Here is a 19002-nt window from a genome sequence, read left to right on the forward strand (position 1 = left end):
AAAGCATATCAAAGGGAGAGATATGAGAGAGTGGGGATAGACAGATGGGGAGAGACTGAAAGAGAGGGGAGAAATGGTAGACAGAGAGAGGGGTGGGGGGGCGTGGAGGGTAATCTGCTGTGCAAACCTATCATTGGAGTTGAGGCGAGGGTCTCAATGTGCAGTCTACTCATGCCTTGTGTACTGCAAATTTTGTATGTGCTAGTCTTTGCATGGAGACGATCACATTTGCTGATCAAAGTTCCAATCAGGGTCTATGCCTGCAGACTAGGCGGAGGGAGAGGAGTAGAGAAAGAAAATGCAATGCAGTGATGAAGTTACCGAGCTCTTTGGGGGGACTAATAATCAATTAGTAAGACACTATCCGTGGAAGTGGGCAGGTATGGTCCCATTATTCGCAATAATGTAGACCATTCCGTTCAATTGATTTTGGATTAAATGGGAACGAGGTACATGCTATTCCAGTGGTACTTCGATAAAATATAACTTAAGCCCACTAGCAAATGCAAGCATTTCATGTGAGAGGGAAACCAGGTAACTCCAGGTTGGATCCATCTCTTTCAAATTGAGCGCTTGAAATTCGACTCTTTTCTTCAGGTTTAGACCATCAATGTCATAGAGCCTGATCACCAATTCACCATTCTTCATAGCACTTGCTACATACACCCTGTCCTGCTTATCCACGGCAGCATACAGCTGGACATCCTCTGGAGCTTGTAGAGACTCACCAGAATTCCCATCCTTGTCATAGACCGTCACTACGCTTGGAGAGAAATAACATGAACTTACGATGATCAAACCAGAGCTGCTGGCAGATGCATGACAGGTTTTGGGTCTTGTTAGAACAAAATTTTTGAGAGTTGTTCTCATAGGGTCAAAAATATAAAAAAAAATTTCTTCGAGAGTAACGATGATGTCATCTGATGTGCCTCTGTTTAGGCCGAGAACGCCAGAGCCTGTAAAGCGGGTGGGTGGTTTCTCAGATCCTTTGGAAGAGTATACACGTATGTATTTCTCGTCATCTCCTGTTCCCGTCGTTACGCATAGTGACATGCCTTCGAGAAAGACAAGATCCCCATAGCCCCAGTCACTTGGTATGTTCCGGTATGGTTGCGTTCTACCAGCTGAATCAATGATATCTATACCATTTACATCTCCATATCCGATACCCACCCTATTATCAGAGTACTTGGTCATTCCACTCATTATTGCCCTTAGATCTACGCACCGAATGACTTCTAACTTGGGATTTGATAATGAGATGCTCCTGAAGTCAAGAACGGGATCATCTGTAGGCTGGAATCTCTTCTGTAAAAATGAACCAAAATATTGAATGAAAATAAACGTGTTCAAGAATCAAGTAGGTATGAGACATTGATATCATTCTTGTCAAGTATTGATATCATTCTTTTGTCATATTAATCGTTGATTTATTTTAAATCCATTAAGAAAACCAATCGGAGTATACTTTGTAGGTAATGTAGCATAGAGTATATTATGGATTACATTCATTACTACAGCAGTATCTCATCACGGTCAACTAGGTATTTTTTTAATATTGAGACCTGAAAAAAATAAAGGTCTCTTCATAGCAAATCATGAAGAGCATCTTTTCCCATCACGGTTAACTAATGTATTAATTATATTTTATATTTGGGATTAAATACATGTACAGGAAATTTTGAGTAGTTTCTGAAATGTCTAGTATCAACACCTGAAAATGTGATATAACTGTTGATAGAACTTTTTATTGTGACAACATCAAAATCTTAAACAAATAGGAGTAATGCCGAAAATTTGTTAAACAAATTATAATTTCCTCCTATAAAAGCCTCTTAATTTACTATCTATTGTCCACGGCGGACGGCATTTGAATAATAATGTGTCAGAAAGAAGAGGATCAAGGGTATTTGAATTCCAGTTCATCGTGGCTTAGCCGTGAACCAGAATAGCCTGGTGGTTGAGTCGCTGCCCGGAAAGCAGTAGATGGCAGGTTCGAATCCCACTGGTTCCAATTTTTTCTGACTTATGATTTATGATTTTCATACAGATCGAGCATACTGATCTTATGATTTTCATTACAGATCTAGCATACTGATCTTAAACAAATAGGAGTAATGCCGAAAATTTGTTAAACAACATCAAAATACTACCCCTAATAATAAGACTGTCTCCATCAATATGAATTTTAAGAAATAAACGTTAAAAACCTATTTCTTACGTAGTTTTCTAGTATTTTCAATGTCAGCTCTCTGGGCCTTATGGAAATAGCGTCGTAGAAGTAAGAAGTAGTATGATTATTAGCATCATCATCATAATTATTATTATTATCATTATTATTATTGTTATATTCAGAACTGAAAAGGGACAAGATCAACTTTATCTCATCATGGTCAACTGGTCAGTGCAAACGCGAGCGCGTGCCATTTCTTTTTCTTTCGTTTTCTTTTTTTTAAGAATTAAGCCGAAATACAGGAAATTTAAGAATTTTTTTATAATAATGACGAGCTGCAAAGTTGAAATTTTCTTGTATTAAGAATTGTTAAAGGGATATTTTAAGGACTGTTTGTTGAAATTCATGAAGAGCACAGAGACGCTGGACACTTAAACGTCAAGTCCATCCCAACAAATAGTTGATGTGAAAAAAGATGAAAAATTCAACAAGCAAAACACTGAAAATTTCATCACAATTGGATGTAAAATAAGAAAGTTAAGACATTTTAAAGTTTTGCTTAATTTCACAAAACAGTTATATGCACATCCTGGTCGGTATGCAAATTGGCACACTGATGACGTCATCCACTCACTATTTCTTTTGTATTTTATTATATGAAATATGAAATATTCTAACTTTCTCGTCCTTGTCAAGTGAAACAAAGTTTCATTTCTCCCTGAACACAGGGGTGGATCCAGCCTTCGCCAATAGGGGGGGGGGGCGGAATTTTTTTTCAGCCATATTTTCTCTGATCGGCCACTCGAATATGGTATTTGCCGGGATTTTTGGTTTCTTCTTCTTCTTCTGGAAAAAGTCTTTAAAGGGGTAGTCCTATTAGTCACTTCTTAGCTTTATTCTTATGAATAAACATATATAATACCATAATCCTTATTTATATAATGCGAGCGCGAAGCGCGAGCTATTTTTTGGGGGAAATCTTATGTGCTTTTTCCTAAAGTTTTGAACATTCTGGGCAATCTTTGTTATCCTGAAAAAAGATGTGTATGCAAGTGAATAATTATTACGAACGTGAAGCGCGAGCAGAAATGAAGTGATGGAAAGGGTACTGTTATGGACTTGCTTGCAGTTAGCCATGAAGACGTTACATATTTTAATAAATCAAATAATGCGAGCGCGAAGCGCGAGCTGAAATTTTTTGACATTTTTACCCAAGGAATTGAAATTCTAAGCAATTTTTGTACTTAACAGAATAGGTATATAACTAAACGATTGGTGCGAGCGGGAAGCCCGAGCAAAAAAAATCGAGATTTAGAACTACTGAACGAGACACTCTATTCAAGTTTTGTAAATCATGAAAAGGATGAGGAAGTAGGGATCTTCCTTACATTATTAATGCGAGCGCAGAGCGCGAGCGGAAAATTTTTATATACGTTTTGAGCTGATCAAAAACGTACCTGTTATGGACTGCTTGAACTTAGCCATGAAGACGTTACATATTTCAACATTCAAATATTGCGAGCGCGAAGCGCGAGCTGAAAACTTTTGACATTTCTACCTGAAAAATGGAAATTTTAAGCACTTTTTGTAATCGTGGAAAGGATAAGACAAAAACTTAACATTACTGATGCGAGAGCGAAGCGCGAGCGGAAAAATTCTGGACACTCTATTCATGTTTTGTAAATCATGAAAAGGTTAAGTTATTGGAAATTTTCATACATTAATAATGCGAGCACAAAGCGCGAGCAGACAATTTTTTATATTGTGATCTAAAACTGGATAATTATTTAAATGGAGAAGCTGCGTATCTGAATAAATGTGTGTTTCAGATTTCGACCTAGAATTTGGGTATTTTGAATACCTTTTTTTATCATGAAAATCAATAAAGCGAGCGCAAAGCGCGAGCTAAAAATATATGATATTCCGATCTGCAAAGGGGTCACTTTAAGCTCTGTATTGCAAACACTTTGTAGAAAAACTGTAAGGTGAACAGAGCTGATACTTTTCATCATTGTTACTTTGAGTTGTGACATAGGACCGGGATATTCTATAAGGACATTATGTCATCATAAGAAAATGATGAATATCTTCCTATTTCTCTTCCTAAGCATGAGAGCGCGAAATCTATTAATATTATGGCCTGAAAACTGGACATTTAAAGCACTTTTGTAATTATGCATAAGATGCATGAGTTTAATATCTATCAATGCGAGCGCAAATCGAAAGCAGAAATTTATGATTAATTGTCATCTAATGGTGATTTTAAGTAGTTTGTTTTAGAATTAATATTGAGATATACACAACTCACTAATCAAAATGCGAGCGTGCAGCGGTAGCTGATACGTTTTGAAAATCTGACCTAAATAGGGATATTTTGAGAACTTTATGAAATACAAGAAAATAATAGGTACCTGACAAATCAAATTTTGCAAGCGCGCAGCGCAAGCAGAAATTGTTAATATTCAGACCATAAAACATATTTTTTTACACTTTTAAAAAATCAAGTTGTAAATAAAACAAAATAATGAAAGTTCAATTTCCCAGCTGAAATATTTTCATATTGACTTCAAAATTTGATTTTTTAAGGTCCATATTGAGCAAGATATCACCTAAAAGGCAATGAGAGCGCGAAGCGCGAGCGAAAATTTTATATCCCAACATGAAATATTTTGTTATTTTCCAAGTCTTCACCTCATCGTATTTTATTCACTCATCTTCCTCCTCTTATGCTTGCCTTCCTTCTTTTCTCCTCTCTTTTCCCTTCTTTTTCTTTTTTTTTGCTCCGCCAATAGGGGAGGGGGGCCGGGCCCCCCTGGATCCACCTATGACAAACATGTGGAATTACCAATATTTTAACAATTTATGGTTAAGTTAAGTTGGTCCTTATTGTCAAATCTGTAAAAATTGAAATATCGTATTATTCAAGCAATAAAAAAACAAAAGAAATAGTGAGTGATGGAAGTATGAATAAAGTTCTTCTTCCCCACTCGCTTTATTAAATTTGCACTCGACGCTGATCCTCCAGCATTTGAAATTTGTATTATTGCATGGGGGGTGTATGTTGTAATTCATTTGAATCGACTTTTACTACTCCAGAAAAAGAAAAACATTGCGCTTTATTTGCTATTCCTATTATCGGGCACACACGAATGTTCTTTTACAAACTCATGGTATTCTTAAAGATACATGATCTTTACCAGTATAATGTAGGATCATTTGTGTACAGCCTAGTAGAGATGAACTACCAGACGCATTTTATTTCATGTTTACACGAAACATCAATATTCATCACCACCCTGCAAGGACATTATTAACAAACAAACTGTTCATATCTTCTTGGATCAAAGTTTGGAACTCACTTTCACAAGCTTTACGAAGTCATAGCCTAGAATTCATAGTTTCAATAGAGCATTTTTTTGAAAAAAAATCACTAATAACGCTCCAATTATTCATCCTATTTGGATATCTTGAAGATCTTCTGTTTATCCACATTCTCTCCCCCCCCCCCTCTCTCTCCCTTCATTTCGCTTCTTTTTCTGTCTCTGTCTCTTTTCATTCTATCTACCTGTTCGGCTGTGTTTTCTTTGTTAATTTGTTCGTTTTCTTTTACTCGTTTTGGTCCTTTGTTTGTTTGGGATTTTTTCCAGTTTGTCCGTTCTTGTACGATTTTGTATGTCTTGTTTTTGTATAGTTTTTGTCTCGCCTTGTTCTTGTACCGTCCTGTCACGTCCTGTTTTTGTAACTTTTTGTTTCGTGTGTCCTTTACATTTTTTGGTCATATCTTGTAATATTATTCAGCCTTTGTTATCTTTTACTCGTGAGAATATCATTCAATATATATATATATATATATATATATATTACAAGGATTTACATTTAATTTCTACAAGAAAGATATGATTTGTATATTATACATATTTTGAACTTGCATATTTTGATCTTGCATTAATATTTATTGAAGGAAACCCTCATTAACAATCTTAGCTTCTCAGAAGGTTTCTCTTTCATTTCAAAATGTAATATTATAATTTGCGATACTCTATAACTGTGTTGAAATTTTTAAATGAAATTTTGTAAATACGTTATCAATCAATAAAAAAGCCCTAATCACATTATGTTTCCTCAAATTATCCAAAGATAGCAAATATATTATTCCCCTCTTTCGTCTCCTTTTTCTCTTGTCCCCCTTTTTTGCCAGCCGATTAGTAGGGGTGGGGCAGGGGGAACGTGCGTCCGTGTCCCCCGTAGTTACGCCGCTGAGTTAAAATGGACCTCAATTCTCCCAAATTTTCACGAAATTTTTTTTATCTATATATTTTTCAGACTTCTTTTATATATAGATTATGCAGTATTTCTCAAAAGAATTGCCAATACTAACCTTCTTATGTTCAATCTCATGACCTCCAAAAAGAAAAGACATCTCTTGATGCTTCTTCAGACACTTCCCACACAAGAAAGTTTTGCAGGTTTCACAAAAAGGCATCATACCCCCGTATTGTCTATCATTAGTGCATTCTAGTCGTATTTCACTCTTACAACGGTGGTCATTGTTGTAGTCGTCTATAAATCCGTTCACCGTTACATTAGCGGGGAAGTCATCAGAACGTTTTGAAGAAGTAAACATGGATACCTTCCTGCAAACAGGGCACTCCATGTGATAATCATTTGGATGGGCCTGTTCGTGTTTCTTTATGCACTTCCGACAGAAAGTGTGCCCACATGTCGGAAGAACGGCTGCATCGACGAAGATGTCCAAGCAAAGTGGACATTTCAAGCTTTGTGGAGGGCTTGAGGTTTCAGCTTTCTCAGCCATATTGACCTGGTTGAGTTCCAAAGTGGCAATGACTCAAGAGTACAAAAGAAACAAAAAGAAAGTCATGAAGTTCGTAGACCTAATATCATAACAATATCAATATCGTAACAACGATGGCGTTCACAATCATGATAATGTAGCGTGTAGCATGAAAAATCTACCAGTCGGTAAGGTTTATTTATTGATTATGTGCGCCAGGCTTGAACAAAATGACTGCGCTGCTTCGATTCAATTGTAAATTTTGATCAAATAACAATGGTAAAGAGTTCATGGCCTGATTGTGTAGATCATCAATGTTATTGCCACAACGTCATGGTAAAAAAATAGAAGCGGGTTTTTCCACCAACAAAAGAAAGCACATTTAACGTGAATAATGGATTGGTTCGGGGAGAAAAAGTTGTTTTTGGCTGTCTCAGTCTTCCTGTTAACCAACGATCGGGAAGAGGGGGGGGGGGGGTGATCAAAGCATGTGTTGTGCTCAATACCAGGCGTCTATCATGTAGGGCCCGGATGCGCGTTTCCGTTTTACACCCTGGCGAAGGCAAATCTCCGTAAAATAGCTATGAAGCGATTAGTGAAGAGTCTACACACGTCGCTGGATAGATATGCAAGTCATAACAGTACAACTGCACCGCATGCAATCTGCACAGCCACTGCGATAGTACAAAACGAAGGAAAATCTACAGCATGTAGACGTCCAGTGTTTCAAAATGATTCTAAACGATGAATATAGGCCTACTACTATACTATATCTGCTACTACTAGACTACTACTACTACTTCTACTACTACTACTACTACTACTACTGCTGCTACTACTACTACTGCTGCTGCTACTACTACTACTGCTACTGCTACTACTACCTCTGTTCATAACAATGACGCTAATAACAATAATAATGATAATAATAAATGATAGTGATAATAAAAATAGTAATCATGATAATATTGACAACAAACTAAGTAAGGCATATAAGAATGATGCTAATGAAAATAAAGTACTAAACTAATTATCACCACTACAAAATAAAGTAAAAACTACTTGTAGCAATTTATTATCAACAAAATCATCAAGAGTATTGTCCAGTTAGTTTCCCCTTAAACGGAACGTCCAGGTTGAAACTATTTCTATTTTAATAGAGTAATATTCACAGAGCAAATGCTGTAAATTTTGTCAAAATCAGATGACAAATTACGAAGTTCCTAGTTTATCAATATAGCTGTTGTCGCGATAATGAGAACTTATAACAGACGGACAGACAAACGTGCACAAACAAGAAACAGGAAAACATGATGCTTCCAGCAACCTCATTCACTGAGGTAATAACAAGGATATTGAATATCGTCATGATCGTGTTGCCAAGAAAAATAATAAACTTATAAATTTTCGGAAATGGAGATTTAAGTTGTAAGATATCATATCATCAATTTTTGTTACTGAAGAAAATCTTAATATGCCTTCCGAGGAGGGAATTTTGTTAATCTTTAATAATAGGTGAATCACTTAATTTTAATCCATCTGTTGTCACTTTATTGCCTTTACTATACTATAGGGGATGACGAATACATAGAAGAGACAAAGTGACTGATTTTACTTAATGTTTATCAAGTATATCTGTAGATAAGCTGTACTTTTTTCGAATGTAAACTAATAATGTGTATGCTGCCCTTTTTCTTCTCTTATTTGTTTATTCTGTTATATTTTTAATTACTTTTATTGATTATATGTGATTTGTTACAAAAAATTATGAAAACCCAATAAAACTTTTTAAAAAATCACTGTGGTAAAAGATCCAATCACTGTCATTGCAGTAACATTTACGGTAAGACGGACAGACCTGATAACATGCTCAGTGGCGTAACTACGGGGGGCATGGGGGGGGGGCACGTGCCCCCCCCCCCCCCCCCCCATCGGCTGGCAAAAAAAAACGGGGAAAAGGAGAAAAAGAGGGAAAAAGGAAGAGAAACGTATAGTGGGGGAAAGAAGAAATTGTTGTTTATCATAGTGTTATATTATGTTATATAACATAAGAAGCATTTTTTCACAACTTTATTTGCTTAATTGTGTCTTCATTGTTCCTGGTGCTCACATAGACTTTTTAACGAGATATATAAAACTGCTGTACTAAAGCCTCCGGTTTTCAAATCAATATACAACAAAATAATATATTTCCTCGCAATTAGAGTCATTATTGTTTTAAGTAGTGATATATTCTTCTTTTTCATGACTACTGAAAGTTATTGCCCTATTTTAAGGTCTTGATATAAAACATTTCCTGTCCGTGCAAATGTTCGCATTACTAGTGGATTGGTGAGATTTCTGCTCTTCATGAACTCCTGAAATCAGTCCTTAAAATGTCAATTTTTCTGATCTGAATATCAAAAAATTTAGCTCGCGCTTCGCGCTCGCAGTGTTTCATTAGTGAGATGCGTATGATAATCATGATTACAATGACTTCAAAAAGTGCTCCATGTGTTTAGATGTAATTCTAACAAAATCAGCAAGCGCTTGGCACTCGCATTAGATTACTATGATGAGATATATATACTCTGACTTAATGGATTCGTAACTATAGTCCTTAAAATATCCATGTTTGGGGTCAATATATACAAAAATTTCAGCTCGCGCTTCGCGCTCGCATCATTTGCTTAGTCAAATACGTAGGGTCTTAGAGAATTCCTACAAACAACCCTTACAATGCCCCTCTTCAGGTCTATATTTCCTAAATTTTCAGCTCGCGCTTGCAGTATTTGATTAGTAAGATACGTATGATAATCATGATTACATGACTACAAAAGGTGCTCCATGACTGTGTTTAGATGTAATTCTAACAACATCAGCAAAGGATGGCACTAGCATTAGATGACTATGGTGAGATATTTATACTCTTAATGGATTCTAAAATATAATCCTTAAAATTTCCTTGTTTAGGGTCAGTATATACAAAAATTTTAGCTCGCGCTTCCCGCTGGCATTGTTTGTTTAACGAGACAGTTAAGTATCATGATCACAAAACAATTTGCTTATAATGTCAATTTTTAGCCCCCAATATCAAAAATTTTCAGCTCGCGCTTCGCGCTCGCATTATTTAATCAGTGAGATACATATTCGTTTGATGGCACTGCATGTCCTTAAAATATCTCTATTAGGTCAGTATACCTGACAACTGAGCGCGCTTCGCGCGCTCCCTAAGTGACCCGAAATTTTTGCTGGTGCCCCCCAATGCCTTGACCCACGGTACGCCACTGAACATGCTTATCAGGTGTTCCTGATAAAAAGCACCGCCAGTTTTATAGCGGATATCTCCATTTTCTTCAATTTTATTTTATAATGGTTATGATATTTTTATTAAATACAATACTCTAATTGCTTTTCTTTCATCTAACAATAAACAAAGGTCTATTTTACATCCTACCCCAGCCTACTCATGTAAGAATGCAATGTCATACCCACAACGGATATGTTTTTCTCCTTCCATGACAGTGAGAGGGCAAATTTCCTCACCAGCAATTCGTGTTGAAGATGCATTTTTCACATGTTCTGCAGATAGCTTCAGTGCGGACTTTTACATCTCGGGCCCAGTTGATAATATACACAAACTTCACTAGTCATGCTAGTCGCTTTTTAGCTAGTTTTGCGGAGATTGCCTTCGCCAGGGTGTAAAACGGAAACGCGCGCCCATCCACAGTTGCAAGCAGGGAGTGACCCCGCTCATATGCGTAAACATCATTACCATGAACGCCGCCATGATGACGATCGACCGTCACCTTGGTTGGATAAGTTTCAGCGGGGGCTCTGCTACTCGTGACGATCAAACCCGACTTGGCATGCTTGGTGATAAATGCCTGACCAATCGGGTCTCTTGCTTGAAAAGTGCCTTTGGGAGATCCTGTAGGGTCATACATGTAGACTTTTTTGCCATAGTTAGTAATGATGATATCATCTAATGGACTACTATAGAGTCTGAGATTATGGCCATTGTCATCCACGCGAATGGATGGTTTCTCAACTCCACTGTTAGAATATATGCGTGCTTCTTTACGACCGGTCGATACGCAAAACGAATAATCTTGCGTACAGACGAGATCTTCCAAAGCACAGTTCCAGTATTCTAATACCCCTTTTGTTTATTATCATTTAGTCTAATTGTATTTTCCAATTGATCCATAAATATCCACTTCGTCCATTATCTTTACGTCTAATACCTTTTGGTCTAATAACCACTTGGTGTACTCTCATTTTCGTCCATGTTTCATTTGGTCTAACTTCAGTTGGATCGCTATCACTTTGTCTAAACCCATTTCGGCTAACATCATTTGGTACCGTTGCCATGGGTCAAAATCACCAATAGGTCCAATCACCGGTTCGAGGACAATTACCACTCAGACAATCACCTTCCGGACAACTACCCCTTGACAATTAGCCACCTGGGACAATTACCCCCGGACAATTACCCCCTGAGGACAATTATTCCCCAGACAATTACCTCCGAACGATTACTCCGCCCCCCCCCCCCAGCAATTGCCCCCGAGGACAATGATTCCCCAGACAGTTACCCCTGAACAATTACCCCCGGAAAACTCCCCCCACCTCTCTGGCATCGATGTTAGAATCAAGCGTGATCCCCAGGGGGTAGGCACTCGACCAAAACAGTGGTAGGGGTGTGCCGCGGGCGAGACAAAAAAACCTTGGAACGATCGCCAGCATGTGAGTGCGTATGCATCCCTATGGAACGGGCATGCGTGCATGATGCAGCTTGCCCGGCGGCTCGGTCGCCGGGTGCGCTCGCGCAGAGGCGTTGGTCGGACAGCGCTCTACGGCCGCATTTCACCAAATTGCAGCTTATTGTAGCAGATCATGCGACCGGAACAGCGTAACAAAAAATTATGCCAAGCTTTGGAGCGGCTTTCTTTCTTCTTTTTTCTCAATAAGACAAAGATACTACGCCTTGGAACGGAAATTTGAGTGTAAAAATGGGGGTCCCCTCCGCGGCACATTATATACTGAGTGCCCCCCCCCCCCCGGGCGTGAACCATTGTAAGTCTTGGTCGGTGACACAGGTTTTCAATATATTTTCTACTTTATCTTCTGTTAATATCTTTCTTATACTGCTCTTTCTCCCTTTTTCCATCTCTCTCTCATTTTCTTCTTTTTATTTTTTTCTTCCTTTTCCACCTTTTTTCTTCCTTTTTTTGTTTAGCAATGCCTTCTGGGGGCTTGCGCTATAGAGCTACGCATTATATACATCAGAAAATGTGTAAACTGGCCCTCATACTAAGTTTTCATAGAACAATTGAACATTCATGAAAGGACACGATTAGACATAATAATCACAAATGCCTAATTTCTCTGATTCCAACTGATCTGATTTTTTCTTTATTTATTTGGGGTTTAATTTCAGGAAAAAATCAGGCAAATAGATAAAACGTTAAAAAGACACCTTCACAGGTAGAAATATTGAAAGTCGGTAACGCAACAATCAACACTACCACTGACAAGTAGGACCTATAAACCTGTTATTTTAAAACAATTCATCTAACAAGAAGCTAAGAATTATGAAACAATTGGTGCACATTCCAGATTAAGATGTGGCTTTAGTTTATAACTTAATACAGTAAGCAAAAAAAAAATATGCAAAGATAATATACACAAGAACACCTTGTAATTTTACCATTTAGGCCCTAAATAGTAAAATTACAAGGTGTTGATGATCTTGTGCTACCGTGACATAAAAATTATGATAGAATTCTGGGTTTCGTAAGGATTTGCAGATGGAGTTCACTTTTCACGGCTTTTTTTACGCTACTGCGTTCGTTTGATTCCGAGATACTCGAGAATGCCTTGAGTACTTCTTACGTCAAACGTACGACCGTTGTATGACTCTGTGCACTCCCTTTGTCTAGGGGGTTATTGTCCCCGGGGCAGGGTAATTGTTCCCGGTGGTAATTTTCCTTTGGGGTAATTATCCGGAGGTGATTGTCCTCGGGGGGGGGGTATTTTTCCTATTAAAGGGGTAATTGTCCGGGGGTAGTTGTCCGGGGGTAATTGTCATCGGGATAGTTGCCAAGGGGGTAATTATCCGGGGGTAATTGTCCAGGGGGTGTTTGTCCGGGGGGTAGTTGTCCGGGGGTAATTGTCCTAGGGGGTAGTTGTCCGGGGGATAACTGTCCTCAGGGGGTAATTGTCCTTGGGGGTAGTTGTATAGGGGGTAGTTGTCCGGGGGATAACTGTCCTCAGGGGGTAATTGTCCTTGGGGGTAGTTGTATAGGGGGTAATTGTCCGGGGGGTAATTGTCCTCGGGGGGTAAAATTTTCAGGGGGTGCTTGTCCGGAAGGGTGATTGTCGGGGGGGGGGTAATTGTCCTAGAACGGGTGATTGGACCTATTGGTGATTGGACCCATGGCAACGATACCAAATGATTGTTAGCCGAAATGGGTTTAGACAAAGTGATAGCGAACCAACTGAAGTTAGACCAAATGGAACATGGACGAAAATGAGAGTACACCAAGTGGTTATTAGACCAATTGGCTATTAGACCAAAAGGTAATAGATAATGATAATGTACAAAATGGATATTGGACCAATTGAAAAAATACAATTAGACTAAATGATAATATAAAAAACGGCTATTAGACCAACTGGCTATTAGACGAGATGGTAATTAGACGAAATGGTTATTGGACTATGTTGATAGTTGACTAACTAATGGTAGACGAAATGATATCAGACCATGCGATAGTGGGAAAAAGGTAGTAGACGAAATGGCAATAAACCGATAAATATCCATACAAAGAGTAATCCTGATTTCCAAATAATTTCATTCTCTTTCTCGTGTCTCAAAATACTAAGCATGCTAAGTAAAAGCATATTTTATATCTTATCTGTAGCTCGAGTCCTGAAGGAAACACAGCTGTGACATTATGCGTTGCGACATGTGACATTATGCGTTGACAATTTGCTGCGACATTATGCGTTGCGACATGTGACAATATGCGTTAGAAAAACTACGACATGCGTTGACTGAGACATTATGCGTTGCTGCGACATTATGCGTTGGTGCGACATTATCGGTTGTAACAGGGGGTAGAAGAAAAAATGGTTGACTTGTGTGACAAAAAATAGCAAACAAATATATCAGGCTTTGAGAGAGTAGAGTGGAATTATTTATCCGAGGTTGGTCTGGCAAGTAGTATTTTTCCCGAGGGGCGAAGCCCCGATGGAAAAATGGTAGTTTTGCCAGTCCAACCTATATATATATATATATATATATATCGACCAGGGGCATTTTAAGGACTATAAGGATTCCTTTTCCTGAATTCATAAGTACATATATGAAGAGTTTGGTTGCAAAAGGGGTTAGGTTCATACTGGACCATTACGAGAAAAAAATCTATATGATTTTTGTTAAAGGATATCGTTGTAGACCTAATAGCTTATGGAAGCAAACTGAAATGATTCCAATCTCTTTTGAATAGAATTTGAATAAAAAGTGATTTTTTTGCCACTTTTATTCACGTTTTAATGTGAATATTAGAATTTCTTTAGTATCATGTTATAGATGATGATCTATACATTGAAACAAAAAAATCTAATTTGATGAAAAATAAATCTAACCCCTTTTGCAACTGAACTGTATTATCCCAATATAGTCATCTAATGCGAGCGCCAAGCGCTTTCTGATTTTTAATTCAGACCTTGAAATGGAGCTATCACTTTAAAAAGTCATGAAAAAAGAAGCATATGTCACTACAAAGAATAATAAAGCTCGAAATACAAGGTGTACATTTTCTTGAACTGTTGAAAACAGGATGTTTTAGTAACAAATGATTATATACCAGACAATGCGAGCACCAAGAGTGACGACGACATAGGCCCTAAGCGAATTATGTTTCATAGGATTATAAAAAATATATATCCTTTGTGATAGAGTATATTATTATAAAAGATAATATATATAAGTAATATTATACAAATATATCAGGCTTTGAGAAAGTATAGAGGGAATTATTCATTCGAGGTTCGACTGGCAATTACTTTTTTCCCCGAGAGGCGAAGCAGCGAGGGAAAAATAGTTATATTAACAGGCCAACCGAGGATTAATAATCCCCACTATAGTCCAGGATAGAAGAGGCATAACCTTGTTTTTTTATATATACAATATTTTTTGATGGTTTCTTGTCAATTCGAGGGTGCTGATTACGAATCTGAATGATGCCACTCGTGTAACCTTGAGCATTTTCCGCAAATTGGCAAAATCCAACATGGCCGCCAAAATATGCAAATTACCCATGAAAATCCTAAAATTGTCCACACATTGGCTATGAAATGCATGAAATTGTGTGGCAGGAGTGAAATACTCCCTGAAAAAATAATTTTTGACAAAATATTTATTTTCCTGATATTCAAAATGGCCGCCATAGGCCCTTGTATACTCTATTATGTACAATATGAATAGGGAAAACTAGTTTTCACAAAATGAGCACTTAACTGCAAAAAATCGCGATGTATGAATGAAGTAATATATGCAAATCATCATTGCTAACGAGATATATCATTTATTATGTCATATATGGGAACATTTATGTATTTTGATATCTAAAATAGCCGCCACAGGCCCAACAGTATTGCGTACAATGGCAATGGGGGCCAAAAAATTCACAAGAGTGATCACTAAAATGCATCTTATCAAGATTAAACGAATGGAATACTGACTAAAATCATAACTGTTAAGGAAATATATTATCAATATGCCATGTATGTGATGAAAGTTTCATTTTGATGTTCAAAATGGCTGCCAAAGGCCCTAAAAGTATTATGCACAATGAGAAACAGGAGCAAAGAAATCACAAGAGAGAGCACTATAATGCATATGTATGGGATAAATTAATGGGATACTGTCTAAAAACATATTTTCTAACGAAATATATCATTCAGGTTTCAAGTTTGTGTTAAATGCTGTATTTTGACTTTCAAAATGGCCGCCATAGACATTAACAGTATTATGTACAATGCAAAGTGGGAAACCAATATTCACAGGAGTGAGCACCATAAATGCACGTAATAGTGATCTATGAGTAGAATATTGTCTGAAAGCATAATTTCTATTAAGATATATCATTTATTCTGCCAGTTAGGCGATAAATACTGTTATTGGAAAGTCAAAATGGCCGCCGCAGGCCCTTATGGTATTATGCACAATGTGAATGGGAACAAATTATTTCAACAGAATTTGGCTTTGCTTGGCCAAATGGTGATGTATGAGTGAAATATTGTCTGAAAACATGATTTATAACAAATTTATATCATATCTTGTGTAATTTAGGTGATAAATACTGTATTTCAACATTCAAAATGGCTGCCATATGCCCTTTTCGTGAACATTATTCACTCCACTCAAATTGTATATTATACGATAAGGGCCTGTGGTGGCCATTTTCAATTTTAAAATGCAGCATTTATCACCTTAATTACACAACATTATGATATATCTCGTTAGAAACCATGGTTTCAGACAATATTTAACCCTTACATCACAATTACATGTATATGCAATATTTAGAGTCAAGTAAAACCAAATTCTGTCAAAATTATATGTCCCATGTTACAGTGTACAGGACCTATGGCAGCCATTTTGGATTTCAAAGTACAGCATTTATTACCTCCACGACCAATACGTGATGTATTTAGTTAGAAATCATGTTTAAGACAATATTTTTACTCGTATATCACAGTTATATGCATTTTATGATTCTCACTCTTGTGAAAATTTGTTTCTCCATTCGCATTGTGCATGATAAATATAGGGCCTATGGCGGCCATTTTGAACATGTTGAATGTCAAAATACAGCATTTATCACTTAAATGGCATATGAACAATGATGTTTTTAGTCAGTATTCCACTCGTTTATCTTAATAATATGCATTTTAGTGCTCACTCTTGTCATTTTTTTGGCCCCGGCCATTGCCATTGTACATAATACTCCTTGGGCCAGTGGCGGCTATTTTAGATATCAAAATAAAGTAATGTCCCCATATGTGACATAATAAATGATATATCTCGTTATTAATGATGATTTGAATATATTACTTTGTTCATACATCGCGATTTTGTGCGGTTTAGTGCTAATTTTTGGGAAAATTAGTTTTCCCTATTCATATTGTACATATGAAAGTATACAAGGGCCTATGGCGGCCATTTTGAATATCAGGAAAATAAATATTTTGTCAAAAATTATACTTTCAGAGAGTATTTCATTCCTGCCACACGATTTCGTGCATTTCATAGCCAATGGGCGGAAAATATTACGTGCAATTGTGGTGCTCAATCCTGTGAATAATGGTTTCCCACTTTGCATTGTACACAATACTGTTAATGTCTATGGCGGCCATTTTGAAAGTCAAAATAAAGTATTTAACACAAACTTGAAACCTGAATGATATATTTCGTTAGAAAATATGTGTTTAGACAGTATCCCATTAATTCATCACATATATATGCATTATTATGATCTCTCTTGTGATTTCTTTGCTCCTCTTTCTCATTGTGCATAATACTTTTATGGCCTTTGGCAGCCATTTTGAATATCAAAATGAAACTTTCATCACATACATGGCATATTAATAATATATTTCGTTAACAATTGTGTTTTTAGTCAGTATTTCACTCGTTTAATCTTAATAATATGCATTTTAGTGATCACTCTAGTGATTTTTTGGCCTCCATTGCCATTGTACGCAATATTGTTTGGGCCAGTGGCGGCGATTATACATATCAAAATACAAAGATGTTCCTATTATGTGACATAATAAATGATATATCTCGTTATTAATGATGATTTGCATATATTACTTTGTTCATACATCGCGATTTTGTGCGGTTTAGTGCTAATTTTTGTGAAAATTAGTTTTCCCTATTCATATTGTACATAATAGAGTATACAAGGGCCTATGGCGGCCATTTTGAATATCAGGAAAATAAATATTTTGTCAAAAATTATTTTTCAGGGAGTATTTCACTCCTGCCACACAATTTCATGCATTTCATAGCCAATGTGTGGACAATTTTAGGATTTTCATGGGTAATTTGCATATTTTGGCGGCCATATTGGATTTTGCCAATTTGCGGAAAATGCTCAAGGTTACACGAGTGGCATCATCCAGATTCGTAATCAGCACCCTCGAATTGACAAGAAACCATCAAAAAATATTGCATATATAAAAAAACAAGGTTTGGTCAAGTTTCTATGGGGCCTATCCTGGACTACTATGCTTTCGAAAGAAACGCCTGATATATTGTTTCACATCTCTCTTTAACTTGGTAGACCTAGTCCTTGCTGGTTTTCAACCAATCTCGTCCAATCTAACGTTGCCGGACCTAGTCCTACTGGTAGACAGGGTAGGCCTATCAAGCTGATTGCTACTGCAATGCTAGACAGTTCATGGGTAGGCTGCGCGTGGCTTCTACCCGGCTGTACTTAATGAGATGTCAGCTGCACTGTGGTGGCCGTTGCTGCAGTGACACTCAAAATAAATACGCGAAGTTAAAATGTATGCCCTAAATATCATTATCGGATCTTGACTCACCTTGTTAGGTATGCTTATTCCACATTAAAGGATCCTGTATGAATGGCCGTCGGAATTAGTTTTTCTGCAGTTTTTCAGATTATCCGTATTGTAATTTGGGCGAGAACTTTTTAAGTTGGTACTTTTTGTGGATGATCGCTACCTGGGTCAAGTCAGGGAGCATGCGAAATTCAAAGTTGAGAGAAAATATCGAGCATGAGCATGCGCATGCAGTTCTGCCCATGAAAGTATTTTGAAAAATATACGGAGATACAAGAAAATATACGGAGCTAATTGCAGCAATGTGTTTTCGTATTGAAATGATGATTTGTCACATGATCACGACTTGACCAATCGTTTATTTAGAATACTCATGAATATGCATATGAGGGATATGAAGCATAATATTAGATAGCTAAGACAGATAGATTGGCACGATTGGTCCATAGCGCGT

At 37.1% G+C, this 19002-nt stretch overlaps 1 protein-coding gene across 1 annotated transcript; it reads right to left on the minus strand.

Moving 5' to 3' along the window:
• Window positions 1-456: 456 nt before the first annotated feature.
• LOC121421251 lies at window positions 457-7253 on the minus strand. The gene is made up of 2 exons (XM_041615912.1): window positions 6552-7253; window positions 457-1308 (listed from the first exon to the last, which is right to left on the minus strand). Exons 1-2 carry the CDS (start codon window positions 6984-6986, stop codon window positions 457-459), a joined length of 1287 nt encoding a protein of 428 aa, XP_041471846.1. The 5' UTR covers window positions 6987-7253.
• Between the last annotated feature and the right edge of the window lie 11749 nt (window positions 7254-19002).

The sequence above is a fragment of the Lytechinus variegatus genome, chromosome 9 (genome assembly GCF_018143015.1).
Source record: "Lytechinus variegatus isolate NC3 chromosome 9, Lvar_3.0, whole genome shotgun sequence".
In the NCBI taxonomy this organism is placed as follows: domain Eukaryota; kingdom Metazoa; phylum Echinodermata; class Echinoidea; order Temnopleuroida; family Toxopneustidae; genus Lytechinus; species Lytechinus variegatus.